At 43.5% G+C, this 26370-nt stretch overlaps 1 protein-coding gene across 2 annotated transcripts in view; it reads right to left on the bottom strand.

Moving 5' to 3' along the window:
• Nucleotides 1–2996: 2996 nt before the first annotated feature.
• LOC118386274 (ecto-NOX disulfide-thiol exchanger 1-like) overlaps nucleotides 2997–26370 on the bottom strand; it is a 92893-nt gene continuing 69519 nt past the window's right edge. For both annotated transcript variants that reach the window (XM_035773893.2, XM_052522501.1), the window contains exons 6-15: nucleotides 25813–26046; nucleotides 19883–20095; nucleotides 18606–18712; nucleotides 16279–16396; nucleotides 15354–15544; nucleotides 13224–13331; nucleotides 9823–9882; nucleotides 9125–9227; nucleotides 4479–4564; nucleotides 2997–4327 (exon numbers count right to left, since the gene is read on the bottom strand). In XM_035773893.2, coding sequence (XP_035629786.2) covers nucleotides 4196–4327; nucleotides 4479–4564; nucleotides 9125–9227; nucleotides 9823–9882; nucleotides 13224–13331; nucleotides 15354–15544; nucleotides 16279–16396; nucleotides 18606–18712; nucleotides 19883–20095; nucleotides 25813–26046 — 1352 coding nt within the window. In that variant the 3' untranslated portion in view covers nucleotides 2997–4195. The remainder of the gene's footprint in view (nucleotides 4328–4478; nucleotides 4565–9124; nucleotides 9228–9822; nucleotides 9883–13223; nucleotides 13332–15353; nucleotides 15545–16278; nucleotides 16397–18605; nucleotides 18713–19882; nucleotides 20096–25812; nucleotides 26047–26370) is intronic.

The following is a 26370-nucleotide window of genomic DNA, read 5'->3' as shown; positions in this document are numbered from 1 at the left end:
AATTTCCCATGATGTCAAGCAAAGAGGCACTACATTTGAAGGTAGGTCTTGAAAAACATCCACAGGCACACTTCCAATTGACTCAAATTATGTCAATTAGCAGAAGCTTCTAAAATTCTATTCTAATTCTATTCTTCTAAAATAGCTTCTATCAGAAGCTTCTAAAGCTATGACATCATTTTCTGGAATTTGGAATCTGGAATATCCTCCGTGTACAACATAAAAAATCAAATAATGCATGCAGAGCAGAATTGGGCCAATACAGAATACCTGACCACTGTGACTGGCCCAAACTGAAGGAAAGCTTTGACTTTGTACAGATTCAGTGAGCATGGCCTTGCTATTAAGAAAGGTCGCTGTAGGCAGACAAGAAAAGACAGGCTATGTGCACACTGCCCACAAAATGAGGTGGAAACTGAGCTGCGCTTCCTAACCTCCTGCCAAATGTATGACCATATTAGAGAGACATATGTCCCTCAGATTACACAGACCTGCAAAGAATTTGAAAACAAATCAAATTTTGATGAACTCCCATATCTATTGGCATGAAATACCAGTGTGCCATCACAGCAGCAAGATCTGTGACCTGTTTCCACCAGAAAAGGGCAACCAGTTGAAGAACAAACACCATTGTAAATACAACCCATATTTGTTTATTTTACCTTTTGTACTTTCTATTTGCACATCGTTACAACATTGTATATAGATATATGTGTCAGTTTAATATTTAATGTTCACTTTTTGTTTATTTCATTTTATGACACAAAAACAGAGCAAGGGAACATACATCATGGACCACTACTGCATGCTGTCTGTGTACAAACACAGGGGCAACATTAACAAACTGTCTGGGCCTCCCATGAGCAAATTAAACCTTCCTATGAATACTGTACTGTGTAATGAACTGTGTGCCGTTTCAGCGGAGTTCGCTGTGGTCTGCTGCCTTACAGCACCGGCTTGAGCTCTGCGATTATTCCTGTTCATTTAATTAATTCAATTGATATAGAACTGTGGAAAATGCCGAATCTGCCAATATGACTATCAAGACATCATTCAGTGTAGATCTGTATTTACAGATGAATTGTGGGGGTGGTAGTGTTTCCTGGTCAGATTGCATGGTAAGGAAACATTTCTGACCCTTTTTTCATTCTATATTATCCTATTTTTTACATCAGCTATTTTTTGGTTTATTTGAGTTGCTAAATATGGGGTAGCCATGCAGCTAGGGGGAAATATTAGATATTTCATAATATTTCACAATGGACAAATATTTCATCAGTAAATAGAGTAAAGAGGAAGAATCATGTGATTCCTTAATTGATATCTTTCTCCAGCTGGACATCCTGAATATGTGTGCTGAAATCCTGAGGCAGATGAGAGAGTTTGTCTAAAGTGGAATCATATGGAGAGCAGAGCTGTGGGATGGAGGGATGGAGGGAAAACTCAGCAAAGCCTTGGCTCCACTGCCAGGTGTCAATCAGGGATTAAATATACATCTCTGAAATGGACTACACTCCAATCCAATCACATCTGTGGATAGGAGGATTAATAGAATGAAAAGAGCAGTGGAACCAGAGCCCTATATGCATTACATGGGTCTGAGTGGTACAGTGGCTGCAGTGGTCTGGTTTCTCCATCTACTACAGCTGCTTATTACAGGTCTTTGTCAGGCATATTACAGGCCTATGACCCTTCATACTGCTTTCTCCATGGTGACAGCAATCCTCTATGCATGAGAGAGCAGAACGCGGTTAGTGCAGAGCAGACAGGGCCAGATTCTCCCATATACTCCCCTGCTTACCCTGCTGTTGCATCAGTCAAAGCAATACAGTGTGTATTGTATGTAAGTGTGTGTGTGGTGCTTTACAACATGCTCTCAGTACAGATTTACCAACATAGGCTGCCTTGATTCTGACCCGAGTTAAGCGTACGTAAATGGAACGGTATTCCCTTCTTATGAACTTTTCTCCTTATGCGTATTCGGACCTTGAATAGCATGGTATTCACACACTATTCGTTCGGGTGGAGATCAAAGATATTACGGTGTGGCGGAGGTGTGTCTCCATAGATATAAGCCTTATTCTGACCTTGACTTAATTCCCTCATTATTCCACAACCTTAACGAGCTAGGAAACCATGAAAAGGTTGAGCGAACCTGCTGGGTCCAAGTGGAAAAAGCATCTACTACAGCATTCTCCATGCACTGTATATATGAATGGATAATATCTATTGATAAGAGCTATAGGTAAATGAGTCATTCATTTGGAGAAGGGGATTGTAAATACACATAGCAATTGTTTTAGAGAATTGTCCCTTATGTTCCCTGGAGATGAATGTGGAACCAGCCATATGGAAGCAACATGAAAATCACATCAACACGACATGTATTGTGGCCCCTTTTCCACAGTGAAATATGCTATAAATAGCTGTGCCGTTATTCAGAATTTTCATTGTGGGCCCTCAGAATTTGATATATGTACTGTAGAATGTTTTAACTGTAGCCTATGCCTAAGCTTTTATTAGTTTTATTGTACAATGTGTATCATGTTAAAAATTTGCCAATATTGGGAGCCACCGTCAGTAACATCCTCATACATTTATAACTATCATTTTACGGTTTGTTTTCTTCAATTTGTAGCTCACATTTTGCGTCATTCCATTCCGTTCTGTTTACCTTCCTTTCCTCTGTCACCTCCATGTAAGTTGTTTGTGAGGGTCACTAGCATTAGCGGATCATATTAGACTAACGTTGTGGAATACCAGCTAGTGAGAAGTGCGTAGGAAAAGTGTGCGTAAGAAAGGTGTTATTTCGGAATCGGGCCTATATAGCATACCAGCACATGATCAGAAGCTATAGGAGAGGAGAAAGTACTGGGAGAGGAGGAGAGGAGTTCTGCTCCTCCTCCTCCTCTCTCTCTCTCTCTCTCTCTCTCTCTCTCTCTCTCTCTCTCTCTCTCTCTCTCTCTCTCTCTCTCTCTCTCTCTCTCTCTCTCTCTCTCTCTCTCTTTTCTCATCCAGAATGAATACATTCTTCAACCTCCGTCATCAGGGAGATGCAGCACATCATCCAACATGGAATATCAGCTCACTATCTGGAAACATTAAAGCAAAACATACAGTATTTCAGATGTATGCAAAAGCATGTATCTTTTGCCATTAACAGCCTTGTCTTGCCATACCAGCCAGCGAATTGAGTTGCTTGTCATGGCGATAAAGCTTCTTGAATTGAAAATGTTTTTAGATTGATCAGAAGATGTTTGGATAAAAACCTTTTATTACATTAGAAAACATAATAATTTAAATGAGTAGATACCAATTCAACAGTGGCAGAACGCACAGCACACACTGGACACAGAAGGCCAGAGCAAAGAGAGACATCCAGAGGGGGAGACCTACAGTACAGTCCCAACCCAACCCAACAGTATCAGTACCAGTCATCAGTAGGCTACTAAAGTCAGTTCTGGGTCACAGACAGACAGACAGAGAGAGAGAGGCTGGCTAATGCTTCAATCCTGTTGGAGTGTGAAACTGGGTTTTACAGCAAAAAGCCCCACAACACACTGGACGTGGGGGGTAACAAGGGTTACAGTTATAAATCAGTAACCCAATTCTCAAATTTTCCCCATTCCCATCCATATTTCCATTGCAGCCGTCCGATATTCCTGGATCCCTCCCAGCCTAGTGGGAGTCAGCTGTTGACAAATTAGTTACACAACTGCTCCAGGGAGAGAGAGAGAGAACAGAGAAAGAGAGGGAACAGAGAAATAGGCATCACACACAACTCCAGTCAATGAGAGGTTCTGTTGGCTGGGGTCTGGTCAATAGGTTACCATAGAGAATGTCTGCTCTGTGACCTCCTTGTCTGACATCTGTGGATATAGTTTTACAGCATCGAGTGGAGATCCGTGTGGATCCCTCTACCTCCGTGTCAGCAAATCCTTCTCAAAGATATAACCTCGGAAAGATCCATCAGTGTCTGTATTGTTTTTGAGTATCATCACCATGTACTGTGGATGTCTATGGATACACAACATACACACACCGTTCAAACACAGTCTGTGGATTTGACACGCCTTCTATTCATGTGTCCACCAGGCTTTGTGGCTGGTCAGGAAGTGTGTATGTTCCTGTACCACACGTGGTCTGTCAGGCCATGTGTGTGTCTTGGGTCATGTGATGTGTTTGTGTCCCTGTGTCACATGGAGGCGAGGCTCTGGAAGCCGCAGAACTTCCAGCGTTTCTCCAGCGTGGCTCCCACTCCACTCAGCTCCTGTCTGAAGACACTGGGCAGACGACCCATCAGAGACTCCAACTCACCCGCTGACACCTGGACGGGAGAGGGACGGGGACAGGTGACATCACCTAATGGGTCTTTCCTATTTGTGTAACAATTAGATCAGATTTGACATATGCCCATTTCAGTTCTCCCCCCAGATTTTTCCCTTTCTCTAGTGACTATTTCATGTCAATAAACTGACCGTAGTGTCCAGTCTCTGGATGTAGGACCACAGATAGTCGATGTTGGCTCCAAACGGATGGACATGGAGGAAGGTAGATATGATGCCTGCAGAGAAACAGAGAGCGATTGAGAGATAGAGAGAGAAACAGAGACATTGAGAGAGATGAGAGATGGAGAGAGATAGAGAAGAGAGAGAAACAGAGACATTGAGAGAGATGGAGAGAGATAGAGAAGAGAGAGAAACAGAGACATTGAGAGAGATGAGAGATAGAGAAGAGAGAGAAGCAGAGACATTGAGAGAGATGAGAGATGGAGAGAGATAGAGAAACAGAGACATTGAGAGAGATGAGAGATGGAGAGAGATAGAGAAGAGAGAGAAACAGAGACATTGAGAGATAGAGAAGAGAGAGAAGCAGAGACATTGAGAGAGATGAGAGATGGAGAGAGATAGAGAAGAGAGAGAAACAGAGACATTGAGAGAGATGAGAGATGGAGAGAGATAGAGAAGAAAGAGAAACAGAGACATTGAGAGAGATGAGAGATAGAGAAGAGAGAGAAGCAGAGACATTGAGAGAGATGAGAGATAGAGAAGAGAGAGAAACAGAGACATTGAGAGAGATGAGAGATGGAGAGAGATAGAGAAGAGAGAGAAACAGAGACATTGAGAGATAGAGAAGAGAGAGAAGCAGAGACATTGAGAGAGATGAGAGATGGAGAGAGATAGAGAAGAGAGAGAAACAGAGACATTGAGAGATAGAGAAGAGAGAGAAGCAGAGACATTGAGAGAGATGAGAGATGGAGAGAGATAGAGAAGAAAGAGAAACAGAGACATTGAGAGAGATGAGAGATAGAGAAGAGAGAGAAACAGAGACATTGAGAGAGATGAGAGATAGAGAAGAGAGAGAAGCAGAGACATTGAGAGAGATTAGAGATAGAGAAGAGAGAGAGACAGGAAGAGGGAAGAGAACGAACATGCTGTTCAACTTCAGCTCTCCAGCAGAGCTGCAATCTGCATTTTGCCGACGTGCCATGCAAAGAATGCATCCCGCGCCGCCATAAAAAACGCTGGTCCGAGTAGAAACAGCACTTGAGTTGATTACTTGTGAGAGGTCCTACAGAGGTAACACAGCGACTCAGGGGGAGAGAATATAGTGCGGTCCCCTGGGAAGCCTGAGCCAATATTTATTCCCCTGATTTATATGACGGAACATTGCCCATTACAGACAGGACTAATTTACTCCCCTCAGCCACCACCACTCAGACGGAACCACCACACTGCATGAGGTGGGAATGGATGGTGTGTTTGTGTGTGGGGGTCTTAGTGTGTGCATGTGTGTGTGCGTTCACGTCTATACGTGTTGTGGACGTGTTGTTGTGTATGTCCATGCATGCGGATGTGTATCTGTATGTGTTTGTGTGTGTGTAAAGGTGTGTATCCCTTACAGAAAAATGAAAAGCCCAGAAGCAGTGTTGGCAGCAGTCAAAGGAGGCTGGTGGGAGGAGCTATTGGAGGATGGGCTCATTGTAATGGCTGGAATAGAATAAATGGAACAGTATCAAACACATCAAACATATGGTAGTCACATGATTGACTCCATTCCATCTATTTATATTCCAGCCATTACAATGAGCCTGTCCTCCTATAGCTCCTCCCACCAGCCCCCACTGGCTGCGGCAGGCTGGGAAGCAGACAGGGTGGCTGGCTGGCATGGAGATAGAGAGCTCTGCCTCTCCTCTCCTTCATGTTGGCTTTCTGTGGGCCGCGTTAAAAGAGATAAATGTGCATCTGCCTACTCCTCTTTGCTCTACTCTGCTCCCCTTTCGTCTGCTCTCCCCTCTTCTCTCCCCTTCTCTCCCCTTCTCTCCCCTCTTCTCTCCCCTTCTCTCCCCTTCTCTCCCCTTCTCTCCCCTTCTCTCCCCTCTTCTCTCCCCTTCTCTCCCCTTCTCTCCCCTCTTCTCTCCCCTTCTCTCCCCTTCTCTCCCCTTCTCTCCCCTCTTCTCTCCCCTTCTCTCCCCTTCTCTCCCCTCTTCTCTCCCCTTCTCTCCCCTTCTCTCCCCTTCTCTCCCCTCTTCTCTCCCCTTCTCTCCCCTTCTCTGCTCTGCTCCAACCGGCTCCTGGCTCTGTTTTACACCAAGCTGTTTTTACCTCCCTACAGCACCAAATGGAGCTCTGCTTTCCAGCTGCTAATCTCAGAATTGGCACAGAACTATTTTGTGCTTGTACCTCTACAGGAGATTCAGACAGTGAACAGAAACAAAAGGAAAGCAGGCTAATAAAATGACTCCGGTCAGAATCAGAATAGAAGCTGCTTCCTTTTTGTGATGAAAATACATTTCTGGGAGCTGAAATGGAGGGGAGGTAGAGGGGGAGGATAAAGGGGGAGGAAAGAGGGAGAGGTAGAGGGGGAGGATAGAGGGAGACGGAGAGAAGAGCCACGGGAGAATTAGGCAATTTGTGTTCTACAGTCAGTCTCTCCTCTCGCCTGAAACCGGCTAGTCTTTTCTTCTGTTCTGGCTGACGGCATCCTCGTCTATCTCAGTGTCCCCGGCGCCCTGTGATGAGTGTGTTTCTGTGTGTGAACACAACCATAGCACTGCAGCGTGCAGCTGGGAGAGATCATGTGTGTGTTCGTGTGTGTGCCTGCATACGTGCGTTTTGCATGTGCCTACGTTCAGAGTTGGCGTGTGTGTGTGGCCAGGGCCAGCAGAGTACTGCTTGGCAACCAGACCCCCCTCCACCCAGTCCTTGGGTTCTTCATCCAAGAACACAACAGACCTACCTAGTCTCAGAGCAAAACATATGATATTTTACAAAATCCGTGTCACTACAAGACCAAAAGTATGCTGGTCGAACATTTCATTCCAAAATCATGGCCATTAATATTGAGTTGCCCCCCCCCTTTCCAGCTATAATGGCCTCCACTCGTCTGGGGAGGCTTTCTACTAGATGTTGGAACATTGCTGCAGGGACTTGCTTCCATTCAGCCACAAGAGCATTAGTGAGGTCGTGCACCTATGTTGGGCAATTAGGCCTGGCTCGCAGTCGGTGTTCCAATTCATCCCAAAAGTGACTGGCTCTGCGCAGGCCAGTCAAGTTCTTCCACACCGATCTCGACAAACCATTGCTGTATGGACCTCACTTTGTGCACGGGGCTTTGTCATGCTGAAACAGGAAAGGGCCTTTCTCAAACTGCCACAAAGTTGTAAGCACAGAATCATCTAGAATGTCATTGTATGCTATAGTGTTAAGATTTCCCTTAACTGGAAGTAAGGGTCCTAGCCCAAACCATGAGAAACAGCCCCAGACAATTATTACTCCTCCACCAAACTTTACCGTTTGCACTATATATTGGGGCAGGTAGCATTCTCCTTGCATCCGCCAAATCCAGATTAATCCGTCGGAGTGCTAGATGGTGAAGGGTCCAATGGCAGCGAGCCTCACATCATTCTTGCCGACGCTTGGTAAATTTAGGCTTGTGTGCGGATGCTCGGCTATGGAAACCTATTTCATGAAGCTCCTGATGAACAGTTCTTGTGCTGATTTTGCCTCCAGAGGCAGTTTGGAACTCGGTAGTGAGTGTTGCAACTGAGGCCAGATTACTTTTACGTGCTATGCCCTTCAGCGTTTCCGTTCTGTGAGCTTGTGTGGCCTACCACTTTGCGGCTGAGCCGTTGTTGCTCCTAGATGTTTCTACTTCACAATACCATTACTTATAGCTGGCCGGGGCAGCTCTAAGAAACTTGCCGAACTGACTTGTTGGAAAGGTGCCATCCTATGACGGTGCCACATTGAAAGTCACTGACCTCCTCAGTAATGCCATTCTACTGCCAATGTTTGTCTATGGAGATTGAATCCACTAACTTGAAGGGTTGTCCACATACTTTTGTTAGGTTAGGAGTTAAGGTTAGGGTTAAGGTTAGGGTTAGGAGTTAAGTTAAAGGGTTAAGGTGAGGGGAAGGGTTATCTAACATGCTAAATAGTTGCAAAGTAGCTAAAAAGTTGTAAGCAGTTCTAATTTGCTAAAATGCTGAAGTTGTCCAGAATGAGATTTGAATGCGCACCCTTTGGATAGCTAGACATTCACATTATACGTCCGACCAACGACCCTCCATTTGTTTTTCCCTTAATTAACCTTTTTTTTACTTGCAAGTCAGTTAAGAACTAATTCTCATATACAATGATGGCCTACACTGCCCTATGGGACTCCCAATCATGGCTGGTTGTGAAACAGCCTGGATTTGAACCAGGGGGTCTGTAGTGACGCCTCCAGCATTGAGATGCAGTGCCTTAGACTGCTGTTTCACCCGGGAGGCCCCCCGAGTGTCATACCCCCGAGTGTCATACCAAATATAACATTGTCATACCTATTTGAGTGACTCGGATTCACGTAGGCCAATTTAATGTAACCTAATGTAAAGTAACATTTCATACTAAATGGAGTGGCACGGATTTGAGTAAAATATTATGTTTTGCTCTGAGACCAGGCTTGATAGACAGGCTTTCAAGACTGTTTCACCCCATTAACAATTGGCTCCCCTCAAACAAGTTGAACACCATCCATTAAAACACTCCCAGTCAGATGAATATTACAGGCGAAAATGTAGCAATCCAGATAATATTATGCATATGCTTTGTAGTATACATCAAATGCATATGTACTGTACCCAGTAGCAGAGCCTCTCTCTCTGATGTGAGGGGTCCTCTCACGGCTGCTTCACTCCTTCTGTCTCTGCTGCGGTACAGAGTGGTGGCATAGCCGTTCACTACCTACAGACACACAACACAGTGTTAGTCCTTATAGACACACAAACGCAATGTGAGCTGATGTGTGTGCACTCATCGGGGTAGTGTTATTTTTATGAGAGAGAGGAGAGTGGCTGGTGCTACTGATGCTACTCCATTGGGATACCCCTTTTTCCTTCCCCTTCTCCTCTCTTCACCAGTGCATCTCCTTTCACAGGGCACAGGGCACAAGGGACATACACAGTAACACACTACAACCCCCTCCCCATATACCCCTAATGCATAGGCCTACCCCCCTGCTCTGAAGACATCAGACGCTGACGTCACCTCACACTGGCTGGCTGGGTCAATAAAATCACTCAAGAGATGTTGATTGCATGTGTGTGTGTACACAGGAGGCTGGAGAGGGGAGGACAGCTCATAGTAATGGCTGGAATGGTATCACACATATGAAAACCAAGTGTTTGATATGTTTCATACCATTCCATTCATTCTGTTCCAGCCATTACTATGAGCTGCCCTCCCCAATTAAGGTGCCACCAGCCTCCTGTGGTGTACAGTATTGTGTGTACAGTATTGTGTGGGTACTGTATAGTGGTGTATGTTGGGGCGAACTGACCTTCTCAGGTGTTTCTCTGTTGGTCCCCTCCACTACCACTACATCCCCGTTAGTCAGCATCTGAAAACAAGACACACAGAGAACAAGACAGAGACCAACATCAAGTACTGACCCTTCATCCCTGGTAACCCTGGTAACCCTGGTAAAAAACAGAGGCATAGAACATGGTCTTAGTAACAGAAGCAAGATCCAAGTAGCTGTTGTTTAAGGTAGCATCTTTAGACTATATGGAAACAATGTATCCTCCCTGGATGTTCTATCTATCCTTTCATTTGTTCATCTATCATCCATCTGTCCACTGGTAGCTGAATACACTCTTTCTCCACAGGAGCTCTATTCCTATTGATGTTCCCATTATCTCAGTCCAATAATAATGAATAAACAGTTACAGTTAGCAGAATCAGATAGAATCAGAATGGTACTCGTCCATCCACGGGTTCTATTATTCTCAGCAGTGGAGTGTGTTCATGGATGCCAAAGGAAGCCATCCTTCCACATACATTTGACCAATGATACAGGCAATTGATTATAACGTAGATTCTGATCTCATTATCAATTCAAACATAGTGCCACTGGCTTGAGACGATTGAAGTTCAATATGTGGCCTAGATGTAGTAGGTTCATGTTAACTAGCTAGCTAGCTAACTTAGCTGGTTCATTTTTGCCCATGTGAGGAAGTTAGGCTAGCAAGCAGTTTTTCCAGGTAGCCTAGTCTAGGACAACTAAAAGTGTGTACTACTGAATGACAGTCAGATCGTTTTGCCAACATGAAAGAGAGGATGGCATTGGGGTTCATCTAGTCTACAAGTCAACATGTTGTTTCTACTTGCACACACACACGCACGCACGCACGCATGCACGCACGCACGCACGCACGCACGCACACACACACACACACACACACACACACACACACACACACACACACACACACACACACACACACACACACACACACACACACACACACACACACACACACACACACATGATGCTATTTAAATGTTTATGTTGAAATGGTGCTGGAATAGTGAAGGCAGTGCTCCTGTTGTCTGTGTGGTTCTAAATCAGTAGTTGTTTGGTAAACTGTCAGAACCATTCATTTGCTTGACCATGTTGTAGGCCAGTGGTTTTCAAAGTCGGGGTAAACAGTTTTAGGAACAAAAAATGAAGAGAACCGATTATTATATGGGACAATATATACTGAACAAAAATATAAATGCAACAACTATTTTTTTATATACTGAGTTACAGTTCATATGAGAAAATCAGTCAATTGAAATAAATTCATTTGGTCCTAATCTCTGGATTTCACATGACTGGGAATACAGATATGCATCTGTTAGTCAGAAAACCAGTCAGTATCTGGTGTGACCACCATTTGCTTCATGCAAGGCGACACATCTCCTTCGCATAGAGTTGATCAGGCTGTTGATTGTGGCCTGTGGAATGTTGTCCAACTCCTCTTCAATGGCTGTGCAAAGTTGCTGGATATTGGCGGGAACTGGAACACGTTGTCGTACACATCGATCCAGAGCATCCCAAACAGGCTCAATGGGTGACATGTCTGGTGAGTATGCAGGCCATGGAAGAACTGGGACATTTTCAGCTTCCAGGAATTGTGTACAGATCCTTGCGAATTCAGCATTATAATTCTGAAACATGAGGTGATGGTGGCAATGGGCCTCAGGATCTCATCAGGGTATCTCTGTGCATTCAAATTGCCATAGATAAAATCCAATTGACTTCATTGTCCGTAGCGTATGCCTGCCCATACCATTCTGTTCACGACGTTGACATCGGCAAACTGCTCGCCCACACAACGCCAAACACGTGGTCTGTGGTTGTGAGGCCGGTTGGACGTACTGCCAAATTCTCTATAAATTACGTTGGAGGAGGTTTATGGTAAAGAAATTAACATTCAGTTATCTGGCAACAGCTCTGGTGGAAAAACTTGAGACATCTGTGGCATTGTGCTGTGTGACAAAACTGCACATTTTAGAGTGGCCTTTAATTGTCCCCAGCGCAAAGTGCACCTGTGTAATGATTATGCTGTTTAATCAGCTTCTTGATTGGCCACACCTGTCAGGTAGATGGATTATCTTGGAAAAAGAGAAATGCTCAATAACAAGGATGTAAACAAATTTGAGCTCAAATTTGGAGAGAAATAAGCTTTTTGTGCATATGGAAAATGTTTGAGATCTTTTATTTCAGCTCATGAAACATAGGACCACCACTATATGTTGTGTTTATATTTTTGTTCAGTGTACAACGTTTTTGAGAAAGATTATTTTTAAAATAAAATTTTATTGATTAAATTTATTAATTTGTTTCTTTTCATTTTGATAACAGATGGAAATGGAATGAATGGAAGGTTAAAAGGGGGAGGGACCAGGGTGGAGCAGGGCTAGCCAAACACACATGCCTGCTGCCTGTGCTCTCAGACCGTCTTGAGAGGAAGTTTGAGCCATTTGAGCCATTTCAGAGTCTGGCTGGCTTGGAGAGGAGTGAGTGGGGTGGAGAGTGAGAGGAGAGGGGGATGAGAGGACATGGAGGGAGGGGGATGAGGGACATGTGTGTGTGCCCCCCTACTGAGGGAGAGCAACTTGTGCAGAAACAAAGATAGAAAGAGACAGAGACAGAGATAGATAAAGAGGAGGGAGATAAAGAGAATATTTGAAGAGACAGCTATAGTAGCCTGCCAAAATAAATACTAGACTGCCACACTACATCAAAACCATGTCCTTAACTCCGTCCTGCAGTCTGTATGTTTCACTATATGTAAGAAATAAGGCACAAGGAGGTGTGGTATTTGGCCAATATACCACGACTCAGGGCTGTTCTTATGCACGACACAAAGCGGAGTGCCTGGACACAGCCCTTAGCCGAGGTATATTGGCCATATATCACAACCCCCCGAGGTGCCTTACTGCTATTATAAAACTGGTTACCAACGTAATTAGAGCAGTAAAAATACAAGTTTTGTCATAATCGTAGTATACGGTCTGATATACCACGGCTGTCAGCCAATCAGCATTCAGGGCTCAAACCACCCAGTTTATAAATACATTTCTATCCTTGTCAGTTACTCGGTATGTTAAAAACCCAATAGCCAACCCTACAGAGCTCAGGGGCCTCTGTACTCATATATGATACAGTACAGTACAGATCAGTAATAGGGACACCCTGGTACTGTTATGTGTAAGGAGGTTCTTTTTGCCATTTATTTCTCTATATCTTCATAACCATCATGACTCAGAACCCTACACTCCCATCTGGATCAGTGAGTGTGAGTTTCCACACTTGTGTGTGTGTGTGTGTGTGTGTGTGTGTGTGTGTGTGTGTGTGTGTGTGTGTGTGTGTGTGTGTGTGTGTGTCTGTGTGTGTGTATGTTCTCTCACCTTGTCTCTCAGGGCTAGGACCTCTCCCTCCAGGTATCTGTGTTCGTCTCTAGCCTGCTCCAGCTCCACCTCCTTACTCCTCAGCTGATTCTGCAGACTCAGCAGTTGCTGGGAGGAGAGAGAGACACACACAGAGAGACTGTTACACAATAGACCATAACACAGATAGGGAGACACACAGAGAGACAGTAACACAATAGACCACAACACAGATAGGGAGATACACAGAGAGACAGTTACACAATAGACCACAACACAGTTAGATAGGGAGACACACAGAGAGACAGTAACACAAAAGACCACAACACAGTTAGATAGGGAGACACACAGGGAGACAGTTACACAATAGACCACAACACAGTTAGATAGGGAGACACACAGAGAGACAGTTACACAATAGACCACAACACAGTTAGATAGGGAGACACACAGAGAGACAGTTACACAATAGACCACAACACAGTTAGATAGGGAGACACACAGGGAGACAGTTACACAATAGACCACAACACAGTTAGATAGGGAGACACACAGAGAGACAGTTACACAATAGACCACAACACAGTTAGATAGGGAGACACACAGGGAAACAGTTACACAATAGACCACAACACAGTTAGATAGGGAGACAGTTACACAATAGACCACAACACAGTTAGATAGGGAGACAGTTACACAATAGACCATAACACAGTTAGATAGGGAGACAGTTACACAATAGACCACAACACAGTTAGATAGGGAGACAGTTACACAATAGACCATAACACAGTTAGATAGGGAGACAGTTACACAATAGACCATAACACAGTTAGATAGGGAGACAGTTACACAATAGACCACAACACAGTTAGATAGGGAGACAGTTACACAATAGACCATAACACAGTTAGATAGGGAGACAGTTACACAATAGACCATAACACAGTTAGATAGGGAGACAGTTACACAATAGACCATAACACAGTTAGATAGGGAGACAGTTACACAATAGACCATAACACAGTTAGATAGGGAGACAGTTACACAATAGACCATAACACAGTTAGATAGGGAGACAGTTACACAATAGACCACAACACAGTTAGATAGGGAGACAGTTACACAATAGACCACAACACAGTTAGATAGGGAGACAGTTACACAATAGACCATAACACAGTTAGATAAGGAGACAGTTACACAATAGACCACAACACAGTTAGATAGGGAGACAGTTACACAATAGACCACAACACAGTTAGATAGGGAGACAGTTACACAATAGACCACAACACAGTTAGATAGGGAGACAGTTACACAATAGACCATAACACAGTTAGATAGGGAGACAGTTACACAATAGACCATAACACAGTTAGATAGGGAGACAGTTACACAATAGACCATAACACAGTTAGATAGGGAGACAGTTACACAATAGACCACAACACAGTTAGATAGGGAGACAGTTACACAATAGACCACGACACAGTTAGATAGGGAGACAGTTACACAATAGACCATAACACAGTTAGATAGGGAGACAGTTACACAATAGACCACAACACAGTTAGATAGGGAGACAGTTACACAATAGACCACAACACAGTTAGATAGGGAGACAGTTACACAATAGACCATAACACAGTTAGATAGGGAGACAGTTACACAATAGACCACAACACAGTTAGATAGGGAGACAGTTACACAATAGACCACAACACAGTTAGATAGGGAGACAGTGCTGGAAGGACAACAACAACAGAGAGGGTGATGAACACAGAGGAGACACCAGTAAGCAAGGAACAACAGCAGGCAGAGGTCTGACTGTGTTGTGGTCTGTCTGGGTCAGGTTGTAAAGGGAGGGAGTGTGAATGCGGTAGACAGGACAGTCAGAATAAATCAGAGTGATGTGTACTGTAGCTGCACTGTCCCTAATACTCTTTGTTTCTAGGTACCGGTGCTTTGGCCTTCAATGACCTTTTGCTAGTGAAAGCACAGGTACACATACTTGCAGCATGTGATTAGAGTGTTGGCACTGTATTCTATTGATGGTACTGTATATCAATTACTGTTGGTATCAGCACAATCCCAACAGTGGAATCACAGGTGGAATATGATCCAGGTGTAGATGGTGTAATAATGTACCTGATGCATGTTGTGCATGCTCTGCTGTAGCAGGTGTGTGTGTGTGTTGAGGGAGTGTTCGGGGTCGTCGGGGTGGCAGGCCTTGCCCTGCTCCTTCCTCAGCAGCTCCACCTCGTTCCTGTAGGCATCCAGCTGCCAGCGCAGAGAGTCATTCTCCTCCCTCAGAGAGGCCCCAGACTGGCCACACACACCTTTAGAGGAGGAGGGGAGAGAGGGTTAGACACAAGACACACACCTGGAGAGGAGGGGGGAGGGTTAGACACAAGACACACACCTTTAGAGGAGGAGGGGAGAGAGGGTTAGACACAATGACACACACCTGGAGAGGAGGGGGAGGGTTAGACACAAGACACACACATATGTATAAACGCACACGCACGCACACACATACACACACAAACTGCAGTGAGTCAACTCTCTACCCAACCTGTGAGGTTCTGAGTCACTGGAAGTGGAGGTTTATATTGTTCTCTCTCCTCCTCCATACATGTAATGTATTCAGGATACATCAAAGGGAGCTGTTCAGAGCGGCTCAGTAAAGCACTGCTGTCCTTTCAACGGACTCCTTCAGCAGGCATTAGAATAGGCTTCAGCTTTGGAGCAGAGCAGTAATAGATTGTGAAGTGTTCTAAATCTGAGCAGCTTGGTCACTGTACCACCACAGCCCATCTAGAACATCCCATCATATCCCAGCTGCTCGATTGTTCTTCCTGCCATTTGACTGGCAGTGTCTATGGTTCTGGGGCTGTGTGACAGGTCATGAACATCTACCACCAATATATACTGTAGCAGTCTGGTGATTTATGAGCTACACTGGTCTGCCATCATTAAAAGGTACCAGTGCCTAGGGGCTAGCAGCTAGGAGACAAGCGCTATGTCCTAGAACCTAGGAGTAAATTTGGGATTGGACCTGTGTCTGACCTACCGTTGTCCTCCCTACGTATCTTCTTACAGGGGCTCTCATCCGAGTCATCATCAGACATCTCCATCTCCTCCTCCCGGCGAATCCCCATGATCTCCTCACTGTTGGCGTTCCGCAGCTCCTGTCACATCACAACACAAGGACACACACAACGCAAGGACACCTCAGTGTCTCAGTACTATACACCCAACCAGATGCCTGTCTAAAAATGGTTTCAACCAGACTGCCCTTTTAAAGATGGTTACTAACTTTATATATTGTACCTGTGGACAGAGTATGTGGTGGAAGAGGATCCAGTTACCCCTAGAGACTGAACTATGGTCAAATGAGTCATTCCACCTCAAAAAGCACAAGAACGAGGATTTCGACACCCACCATCTCGCCCAAAGCTCCGAAGCATGGCTTGCTGAAATTACATGGAATGACTCAGTTTTGTTTTCCTTCTGCAATGGTTAAGGTTAGTATTTAGAGGGTAATGTAAACTGATCCTAGATCTGTGCCCATGGGCAGTTTGAATGCTTCATTTTTTTCACACGCTAAAGACAGAGGAGCATAGAAATCATCTCATTCTCCCAGCTGCTCTGATAACTAGTACTGCCTCAGCTGTGAGGCTGTCTAATACCACCACTGTGAAATCTCTCCTCAAATAAAGTAAATATGCTTAGCAATGACTCAACTAGGGGAGAGAGGGATAGAGTTATGAGAGGATAAGGAAGAGAGAGAAAGGGAGCGAGGGTTGGAGGGAGAGTTTTGTTATGTGTGACTGTGAGCACAGAAAACCTCAGCTGTAAGTACTGAACCAGCCAGATCCTTTTTCTTAGAAACTACAGTACGGCATGAAGACAGAGAAATACAATGGTGTTTAGAGACTTATCTGATCTCCTGATTTCTGCCAACTCCTTTATCAGCTCACAATAAAACTGGAATTTCATATTACTGTCATGTTGATACTGACATCAGTAGCTAATTAATTCACGGCCATTTGTCATAGTTAATCCATGACGGTTCAGACTGCAGAGTTCCCTTACTTGAACTACTTGAACACTTACCAAGCATACTACTGAACCCGTAGCAAAGGATTTCACAATGGTGGCATGCTAACAAGACTCACCCCGTAATGTTTACTGTTAGTGTCTCTTCTTCCACATCAATGCCTTACCTCTGGTTGCTTTGAGAATAGACATGGCATGATTCTCACTGACTTGACTTAGAGACATGTACAGTATGACCATAGAGGGCTTACAGTGTGAAGGGTCATATAAAGTTAAAGAGATTCTCCAATGCTTTTGTATACATTTTAGCCAGTAGTTCTGAAGGTCGCGCTCACAAGACAAAAGTGGTCCCCTGAAATTGCACAGATGTGCACCACGTCATTGCTCTCTCTCGCTTTGCTGTGTGTGCATCTTGATAGCTGTCACTTAAATGGCAAGGGGCTGAAGCTCATTGGCTAGAACTCAAATTGCTAGGGGGCTGGCCCAGGTGGGGGGAAATGTAGGGAAAATGGCGCAGCACAGCATCCAGAAAAACAGTTGCTTTCAAACTAGGGATTCCATGCCTAATGGAGGTAATACTAATGATAGATTATGTGTATGACCCATACATTGACACATCCACCCTAAAGCGGGAGGTTTAAAAAATACTTAGTAGTCGCCAAAGTTCCTGGAGCATGTCTTTAACATCTGCCTGGATAATGCTGCCCCTCACAGATAGACACTCTCAAATACCTGGTCATTACTTTTAATTCACTTCAATAAATCGGCATGGTCTCCAAATGGCCAAATCAAGATCAAGGTGGTGTAAAATAATCAAGGATTCAAATCTAGGTTTGTGTAATGTTTCTACAACCAAATATATCCCCCATTCCATCAGATCAATAGGATGTTTTTGTTTAGTTCTCATGAAAGTGTTAACTAACATAATATGTTTCCCTCCTGTAGAGAATGTTCCAGCGTGCTGACTTGTTCTAATTCCAATGAATTATTGATCTTTCTTAACCCTGGAAGCCTCTGTTGCCATAGCACCCACTCATACTTTCTAGGAGGCCTCAGATCTTTAGTTACTGTCATCTGCGCGCGTGTGTGTGTTTCATCAATGTGAGAAAAAAGTATATGAATAGTATTGTAGGAGAGAACACACCGCATCCGTAGATCAGAACAACATGGCTGTCTGTCTAGCTGTCTGTGTATCTGTGAGGACACAGCAGTCTGCAACAACGGCAACATGAAACACAGTAGGACTCAACCCTTCTAGAATGTCTGTCTGTCAATCTCTCCTGTCCTGAGGGGTCCAAACATGACAAGGAAGAAGGGGGTTAAGGAGAGAGTACCAACCTCACACTGCTTTCTCCAAATGTCTATGTTCTTGCGCTGCGCTTTAGTGAAATGGTCCCATGCCTTCTGCCTGGAGGCAGCGGTGAACACAGCCGTGATCTGCTCGACTTGGGGTGAACAGGAGAGTCAAGACAAGACTTTATAAAGCACTACTGTACCACCCAGGTACAACACCACAGAGAAGACACTAGGAGCTTCATCGTGCCAGCCTGGGTTAGTGGATCCCATTGCATTTTCCTCTACCACCCACCAACATATTGAGAATCATTGGGTGGCATGTGATTTTGACACATTGTTTTGGTTGGTTTGTAGGGTCTCCTAGGTTAAATGCTGGCTATAGTGTAACCTGGTGTCTCCTTCACAGTGCTGTACAGTACTTACATCTCATACCTGCTGATTCAGTTCCTTCAGGACTGACAAAGACAACATTCTATAATGGATGGCTTGTTTTGTGATACTAGACAAACTATTGAATTTACATCAAATTAGTATTTTGTCATTAATCATTCATAACTCTTTTGGAAGTGTTGTATTTACTGGAGTCATCACTATTCTCCCCACCAGTAGAAGAATGTTTCCTTTAAAGCTTGGCTCTGTTCTGACTGCATACTGTCATATTCATCTTCAATATACAACAGGAACTTGAATAAATAGTGTCATTATTACTACTGGACAAGTGCACAGTGACCAGGTCAACATTAAAACTACACCCCCTCATCATCCTCTACGTCCACTCTGGTGATTTACTTCATATCTCTGGGACTTTGCTTCATGGATTTTCATATTAAACCAACACCAGAGGACTATATAGCTCCTTTTTCTTCTCGGTGTTGAGCATAACAAATAAGACTCTAAATAGTATCATTCAAACAGTCATAAGCCATTGATCAATCGTGCTGTTGTGTCATTGTCTTTCCAGATGGTATTTCATATCATTTCAATATCAATCCATAGTGTACATTGACATTGTTTGAGAGTGCCTGCTGGATGAACACTGGACTATGATGCCTACCTGGGAGGTACAGTAGGTAGATCAGCTGGTCCTCTCCTGTAGTAAGCTCCAGACAGACACACAGAGGTTTCCTCAGGACACTGTACTGTACATACCTCTGTCTGGTCTCTGACTACTGTCACCCTCCCTAACTACAGGCTCATCACTGCACAGATGTGTAGAAATACTCGTCTTTAGTGCTATGTGAGAGGTACCTGTAGTTCTCTGTGTCTAGGAAGGGTTTCGTGTTACAGGTAGTGCACAGTGTGTCTAGTTAGATGCTTACACTGAGTCAGTATGGCCAGCAGGGAGTTTTTAAATGTCTCCTTGGCTAGCTCCATCTCCTCCTCGTGCTGGGCCTTCTCACTCATCAGTCTCCGGACGTGGCTATTGGCCGACTGGATCATAGAGTAGAAGTGATTAGCCGACCGCCGGTTGACCTCACCACGGTCGATCCATGTGAACAGGACCGCAGTCGCTTCACTGAAGTTATGGTCATCTGGAGGGGGATGATGGGGGAGAAGGAGGGGAGAGGTTTAAGGCTGGGGGTTTAATTTTTACGGCTAGGGGAACGTTTCGACAACATCCGATGAAATTGCAGAGCGTGAAATTCAAAATAAATTATTAGAAATATTTAACTTTCATACAACAACAAGTGCAATACACCAAAATACATTTTAACTTCTTGTTAATCCAGCCACTGTGTCAGATTTCAAAAAGGCTTTACGGTGAAAGCAAACCATGTTATTATCTGAGGACAGCACCCCATCAAACAAACACATGGCAATCATATTTCAACCCGCCAGGTGCGACACAAAACTCAGAAATAACAATATAATTAATGCCTTACCTTTGAAGATCTTCTTCTGTTGGCACTCCAATATGTCCCATAAACATCACACATGGTCCTTTTGTTCTATTATTTCCGTCGTTATATATCCAAAATGTCAATTTATTTGGCGCGTTTGATTCAGAAAAACACTGGTTCCAACTCGCCCAACATGACTACACATTATCTAATAAATTACCTGTAATCTTGATCCAAACATTTCAAACAACTTTCCTAGTCCAACTTTAGGTATTTTAAAATGTAAATAATCAATGAAATTGAAGACGGAATAAACTGTATTTAATAGTGGATAAAATGAAAGTGGAGCGAGGGCGAGGTTGTGCGCCCCAAACACAACAGTACACTAGACTCGACACTCAGTCTGAACAGCCATACTTCTTCATTACTCAAAAGAAAAACATCAACCAATTTCTAAAGACTGTTGACATCTAGTGGAAGCCCTAGGAACTGCAACCAGATGCCTCAGAAATCTAGATTCCAATAGAAAAGCCTGCCAAATAAGTTCTGTTATACTCACAGACATCATTTTAACAGTTTTAGAAACTTTAGCGTGTTTTCTATCCACATATACCAATTATATGCATACCCTAGCTTATAGGCCTGAGTAGCAGGGCACACTTTGGGCACACTTTTCATCCGGACGTGAAAATACCTCCTCCTATCCCAAACAGGTTTTAACAGTGAAGCTGAAAGCCTAAAAAAATTTGCTTTGGTATTCAAAGAAAGAAATGATATGGCGATGCACTTTGAAGAAATTCTACTAATCTTCCCCTCCGTGCTCCAGTGCACAGGAACTGAACAGCATGGGGAGATTACCTATCAGACTGTTTCATATTTTCTGAGAGCCTGTGGATGAACACAAAATGCATTTCTGGGATTGAAACTGGTTGTTGAGCGAGCGTAGCCTCTAACTGTCTGTGTCTCGGTGGGCCTTTGTCGAGTGCATTTTTCACATTTGTATAATAATTGAAAAGTGCCACAGAGCCGTGTCCGATTGTACAGCGCAGAGTGAATTAGACATCGTTTAATGAGTTCAATACCCACTGCAACACGACCTGAGAGCACACAGATGCTCGGCTGAAAATACTTTTCACCTCACAGCTCTAGTCCTATTCAGGAGAGGCAGCCGCGTACAATCATGCAGTCATATTATAATGCAGTCACATGAAGGTATTGTGGGCCAGCAAACACTGGGAATAATGAAAGTCTATTTCCCTTTTTCAATGAATAATCAAATAAAAATATCACACAGTGTTTTGCTTGTGTAATATTAATGGAGAGCTTAGAGAAAGTCTCTAGAGTAATAGCCAGTGGTGTAGTGTAGGGTAAACCTTTTTTATTGTGTGAGAGTGTTTACCCACCCTAAAATGTGACACACACAAACACTGACACACACACAAACAAACCCACATACACACTGACACACAAACACACACACACACACACACACACACACACACACACACACACACACACACACACACACACACACACACACACACACACACACACACACACACACACACACACACACACACACACACACACACACACACACGCACACACACACACACACACTTTACCTTCCCCTCCTCTTTCTTCCATCTGTCACCACTAGTTAGCCTTCCTCTGGTTCAGCCTCAGTGTGAAGGCTAATAACAATCCTTCATAGCAGCAGCAGCTGTATTACAGTTTGTATCAATAGCTAAAACACTAAAACCTATTGGCTGAACAAAGTTCTCAGTTGCCTGGACTCATTTAGCTAATTATGCAGTCTGTTGTCAATACCTTAAACCATTTCACATGATAAAACACAATTTGCAGATCTCACTTAGACTTTTCAGCAAAACTCTAAACACATTCTCATTCTCAAAACACATTCTGCACTCTAATGCACATGTCATCCATACTGGTAAACACAAGTGGCAACAATCAAATACAAGTAGAGAACATATGTCATTGATTGAACACAACCACTCAAAATTGATTTAACCTGTTTCAAATGATGCGACACAACCAATATAAGCCAGTTCAGAGAGCAAACAGGTTGTTGAAGGTGGGAAGGAGAAAGTCTGAGAATGGATACTGTAGTACAGTGCATTGTAGGATGTATACTGTACAATGGAGGAATTTCTGATCAATTTTGACCTACTATGATAGAACATGTTTTCTTTCATCAAAGGACAATGACGGAAAAATATGAATATTTTTTTAGATTAAAAATGTACTTCTCCCTGAGAATTGTATGTTTTGAACAATGTGTTTTCTATTTTTCGGCGTATTGTTTACTGAGTGCTTGAGAGTGTATATCATTTTGATCACTTTGTTTATGATTTGAGAGCAGTGTTTGATTTTGAACACAGGTAAAACTGTTTTGAGGCGAATGTTTCATTTTGCGAGAGGAGTCAGAGGTTATGTAAATAGTGCTTGAAGATGAGGTTTTGTGTTTAATGTTTTCAGGGAATGGAGCAACGTTTCAGAAATAGTGTTTTAGCAATTGAGAAAAACTGTAATTAAGAGAGAGACCGAGTAATGCTCTGTAATATGGTAATGAACATGTTTAAGCTATTTACCCGCCTGAGAATGTAAAAGCATTAACCAGAGGCTGTTTGAATGAATATGATTATGGAGAAACAGAACACTTTCAAACACCACTCTGAACAGAGAGCAGAGACAGTGGAACAGGGGGACAAGGAGGATAGCTCAGAGAGAGAGAGAGAGAGAGAGAGAGAGAGAGAGAGAGAGAGAGAGAGAGAGAGAGAGAGAGAGAGAGAGAGAGAGAGAGAGAGAGAGAGAGAGAGAGAGAGAGAGAGAGAGAGAGAGCAGCAAGATTTGTGACCTGTTGCCATGAGAAAAGGGTAACCAGTGAAGAACAAACACCATTGTAAATACAACCCATATTTATGCTTATTTATTTTATCTTATGTCCTTTAACCATTTGTACATTGTTAAAACACTGTATATATATAATATGACATTTGTAATGTCTTTATTGTTTTGAAACTTTTCTATGTGTAATGTTTACTGTTAGAGAGAGAGAGAGACCACAGGTAACTTCCACAAAGCTGTGAACGATCTAAGAGACAAGGCAAGAAGGACATTCTATGCCATCAAAAGGAACATAAAATTCAATTAGGATCTGGCTAAAAATACTTCCATCAGTTGTAGAACCCATCACCCTTTATGGTTGTGAGGTGGTCCTTCTGTAGCTCAGTTGGTAGAGCATGGCGCTTGTAACGCCAGGGTAGTGGGTTCGATTCCTGGGACCACCCATACGTAGAATGTATGCACACATGACTGTAAGTCGCTTTGGATAAAAGGTCTGCTAAATGGCATATATTATTTAATATTATATTATAGGTCTGGGGTCCGCTCATCAACCAAGAATTCACAGAATGGGAAAAACACCAAATTGAGACTCTGCATGCAGAATTCTGCAAAAACATCCTCTGTGTACAACATAAAACACCAAATAATTAGGGTGATACCAGCAGAATTAGGCCGATACCCGCTAATGATCAAAATCCAGAAAAGATCTGTTAAATTTTACAACAAAGCCATCACCTACAGAGGGATGAACCTGGAGAAGAGTCCCCTAAGCAAGCTGGTCCTGGGGCTCTGTTCACAAACACACCCCACAGAGTCCCAGGTCAGCAGCACAATTAGACCCAACCAAATCATGAGTAATCAAAACGATAATTACTCGACACATTGGAAAGAATTAACAAAAAAACATAGCAAACTAGAATGCTATTTGGCCCCAAACAGAGAGTACACAGTGGCAGAATACCTGACCACTGTGACTGGCCCAAACTTAAGGAAAGCTTTGACAAGCATAGCCTTGCTATTGAGAAAGGCCGCCGTAGGCAGACCTGGCTCTCAAGAGAAGACAGACCATGTGCTCACTGCCCACAAAATGAGGTAGAAACTGAGCTGCACTTCCTAACCTCCTGTCCAATGTATGACCATATTAGAGACACATATTTCCCTCAGATTAAACGGATCCACAAAGAATTTGAAAACAAACCCAATTTTGATAAACTCCCATATCTGCTGGGTGAAATACCACAGTGTGCCATCACAGCAGCAAGATCTGTGACCTGTTGCCACAAGAAAAGGGCAACCAGTGAAGAACAAACACCATTGTAAATACAACCCATATTTATGTTTATTTATTTTCCCTTTTGTTCTTTGCCATTTGCACATCGTTACAACACTGTATATAGACATAATATGACATTTGTAATGTCGTTATTCTTTTGGAACTTATGTGAGTGTATTGTGTACTGTTCATTTTTATTGTTTATTTCACTTTTGTATATTATCTACTTCACTTGCTCTGGCAATGTAAACATATGTTTCCCATGCCAATAAAATCCTTGAATTGAAATGAGAGAGAGAAGGAGAGAGGAGAGAGGGGGGAATATTAGCAGGAAAGCACAGAAAGGGAAAAGAAATGAACCCCCAGCAACACACATTTCCCACCTGCAGAAGACAATGGCTGGGTCTAATTGTGTTGCTGTCCTGGGGCAACTGTGGGGTCTGTTTGTGTTTGTGAACAGAGCCCCAGGACCAGCTTGCTTAGGGGACTCTTCTCCAGGTTCATCTCTCTGTCTCTGTGTCTCTGTCTCTCTCTGTGTCTCTGTGTCTGTGTCTCCCCCAACATGAGGAAGCCTAGGAAAGAGGGAAGAGACCTGCCTCTAGTTATTTACGTCTCTGTCTGTTCGGTAAAGAACAGATGATAACACAGCATGATGTCGTAGCTCTCTGTCCAGGAATGTTCACATGCTGCTATGATGGTTCGTGTAACACAGTAGATGGATGATGAAGGGAAGGGAAGCCATGACAGTATTTCTCATGCAGAGAGAGAATGGGTAGTGTGTCTGAGAGAGCTCTAGGAGACAGAGTGAGATCAATAACTCATTTAGATGATAGAAGAAATTAGAAACGAAAACGGTATTTTTGTAACATAACATGATCGTGTCAGATTTTTTTTCCAATATCAAATCACCATAATATCATGTTCCATTGCTCTGTCTGTACTACACTAAGATATCGATCATGAGAATGTATGTTTGATTGTTTCCATACTGTGAATAAGGACCAGGTATAAATGAAGCATGTCTGAGTATGTAATACAGTGTGCAGCTTGGACCAGTTTACAGATTACACACATTTACACACCACCATGGTCCATCTGCAGCACACACACTGAGCGTCAGCTGTGGGATCGGTGGCTATAAGAGGCACAGAACATCCAGACAACATCAGTACTTCATCAGTACTTTATCATGAAAACCAAACAACCAACCAAACACCACCGCCGGATCTGGGCTCAGAGCGACCATCCTTATTTGTCCTCTCACCTTTCAATCTCTCCGCAAGCAGTCCTGCCTCGTGGTCTGAGAAGTGCATGATGGGAGGTGGCGAGGGTGGTCGGAAGAAGTCTTCGTGGATCTTGCGTCGGTGTCGTTCCTCCCTGGCCAGCAGCCTCTGTTGACATTCCCACTCATACAGGTCGTCTCTGGCCTGAGCAAAGTCCACGTGCATCCTCCCTGAGTCCTTCTTATCTGTACTGGAGCCGATACGCATCCGGTAGCCTGGGGAAACAGGGCATTTAGAGGTCGGGTAAACTAAACACAACCATACAGAAACATTCAACACAGGAACACAGACAAACATACTGTGGACAAATGATGTATACAGTCATGTAAACTCATACTCCCACAGTCTGATACACTCAAAGTATACAGTATTACAAATGCTTACATTCTCTACCCCATGTACAACCAGAAAGATCATTAACAAATCGAAAGGACAAACTCTACATTTTCAACTATTCATAATGCAAAACTATTCATGTAGTCCTCCTCATCAATTGGCACATCTCCAGCCTGCACAGCTACAGTCTATTTCTGCTCCTG

The sequence above is a fragment of the Oncorhynchus keta genome, chromosome 7 (genome assembly GCF_023373465.1).
Source record: "Oncorhynchus keta strain PuntledgeMale-10-30-2019 chromosome 7, Oket_V2, whole genome shotgun sequence".
In the NCBI taxonomy this organism is placed as follows: Eukaryota; Metazoa; Chordata; class Actinopteri; order Salmoniformes; family Salmonidae; genus Oncorhynchus; species Oncorhynchus keta.
Note: the sequence above shows the minus strand (reverse complement) of the source record. Positions and strands in the feature narration are given on the sequence as shown.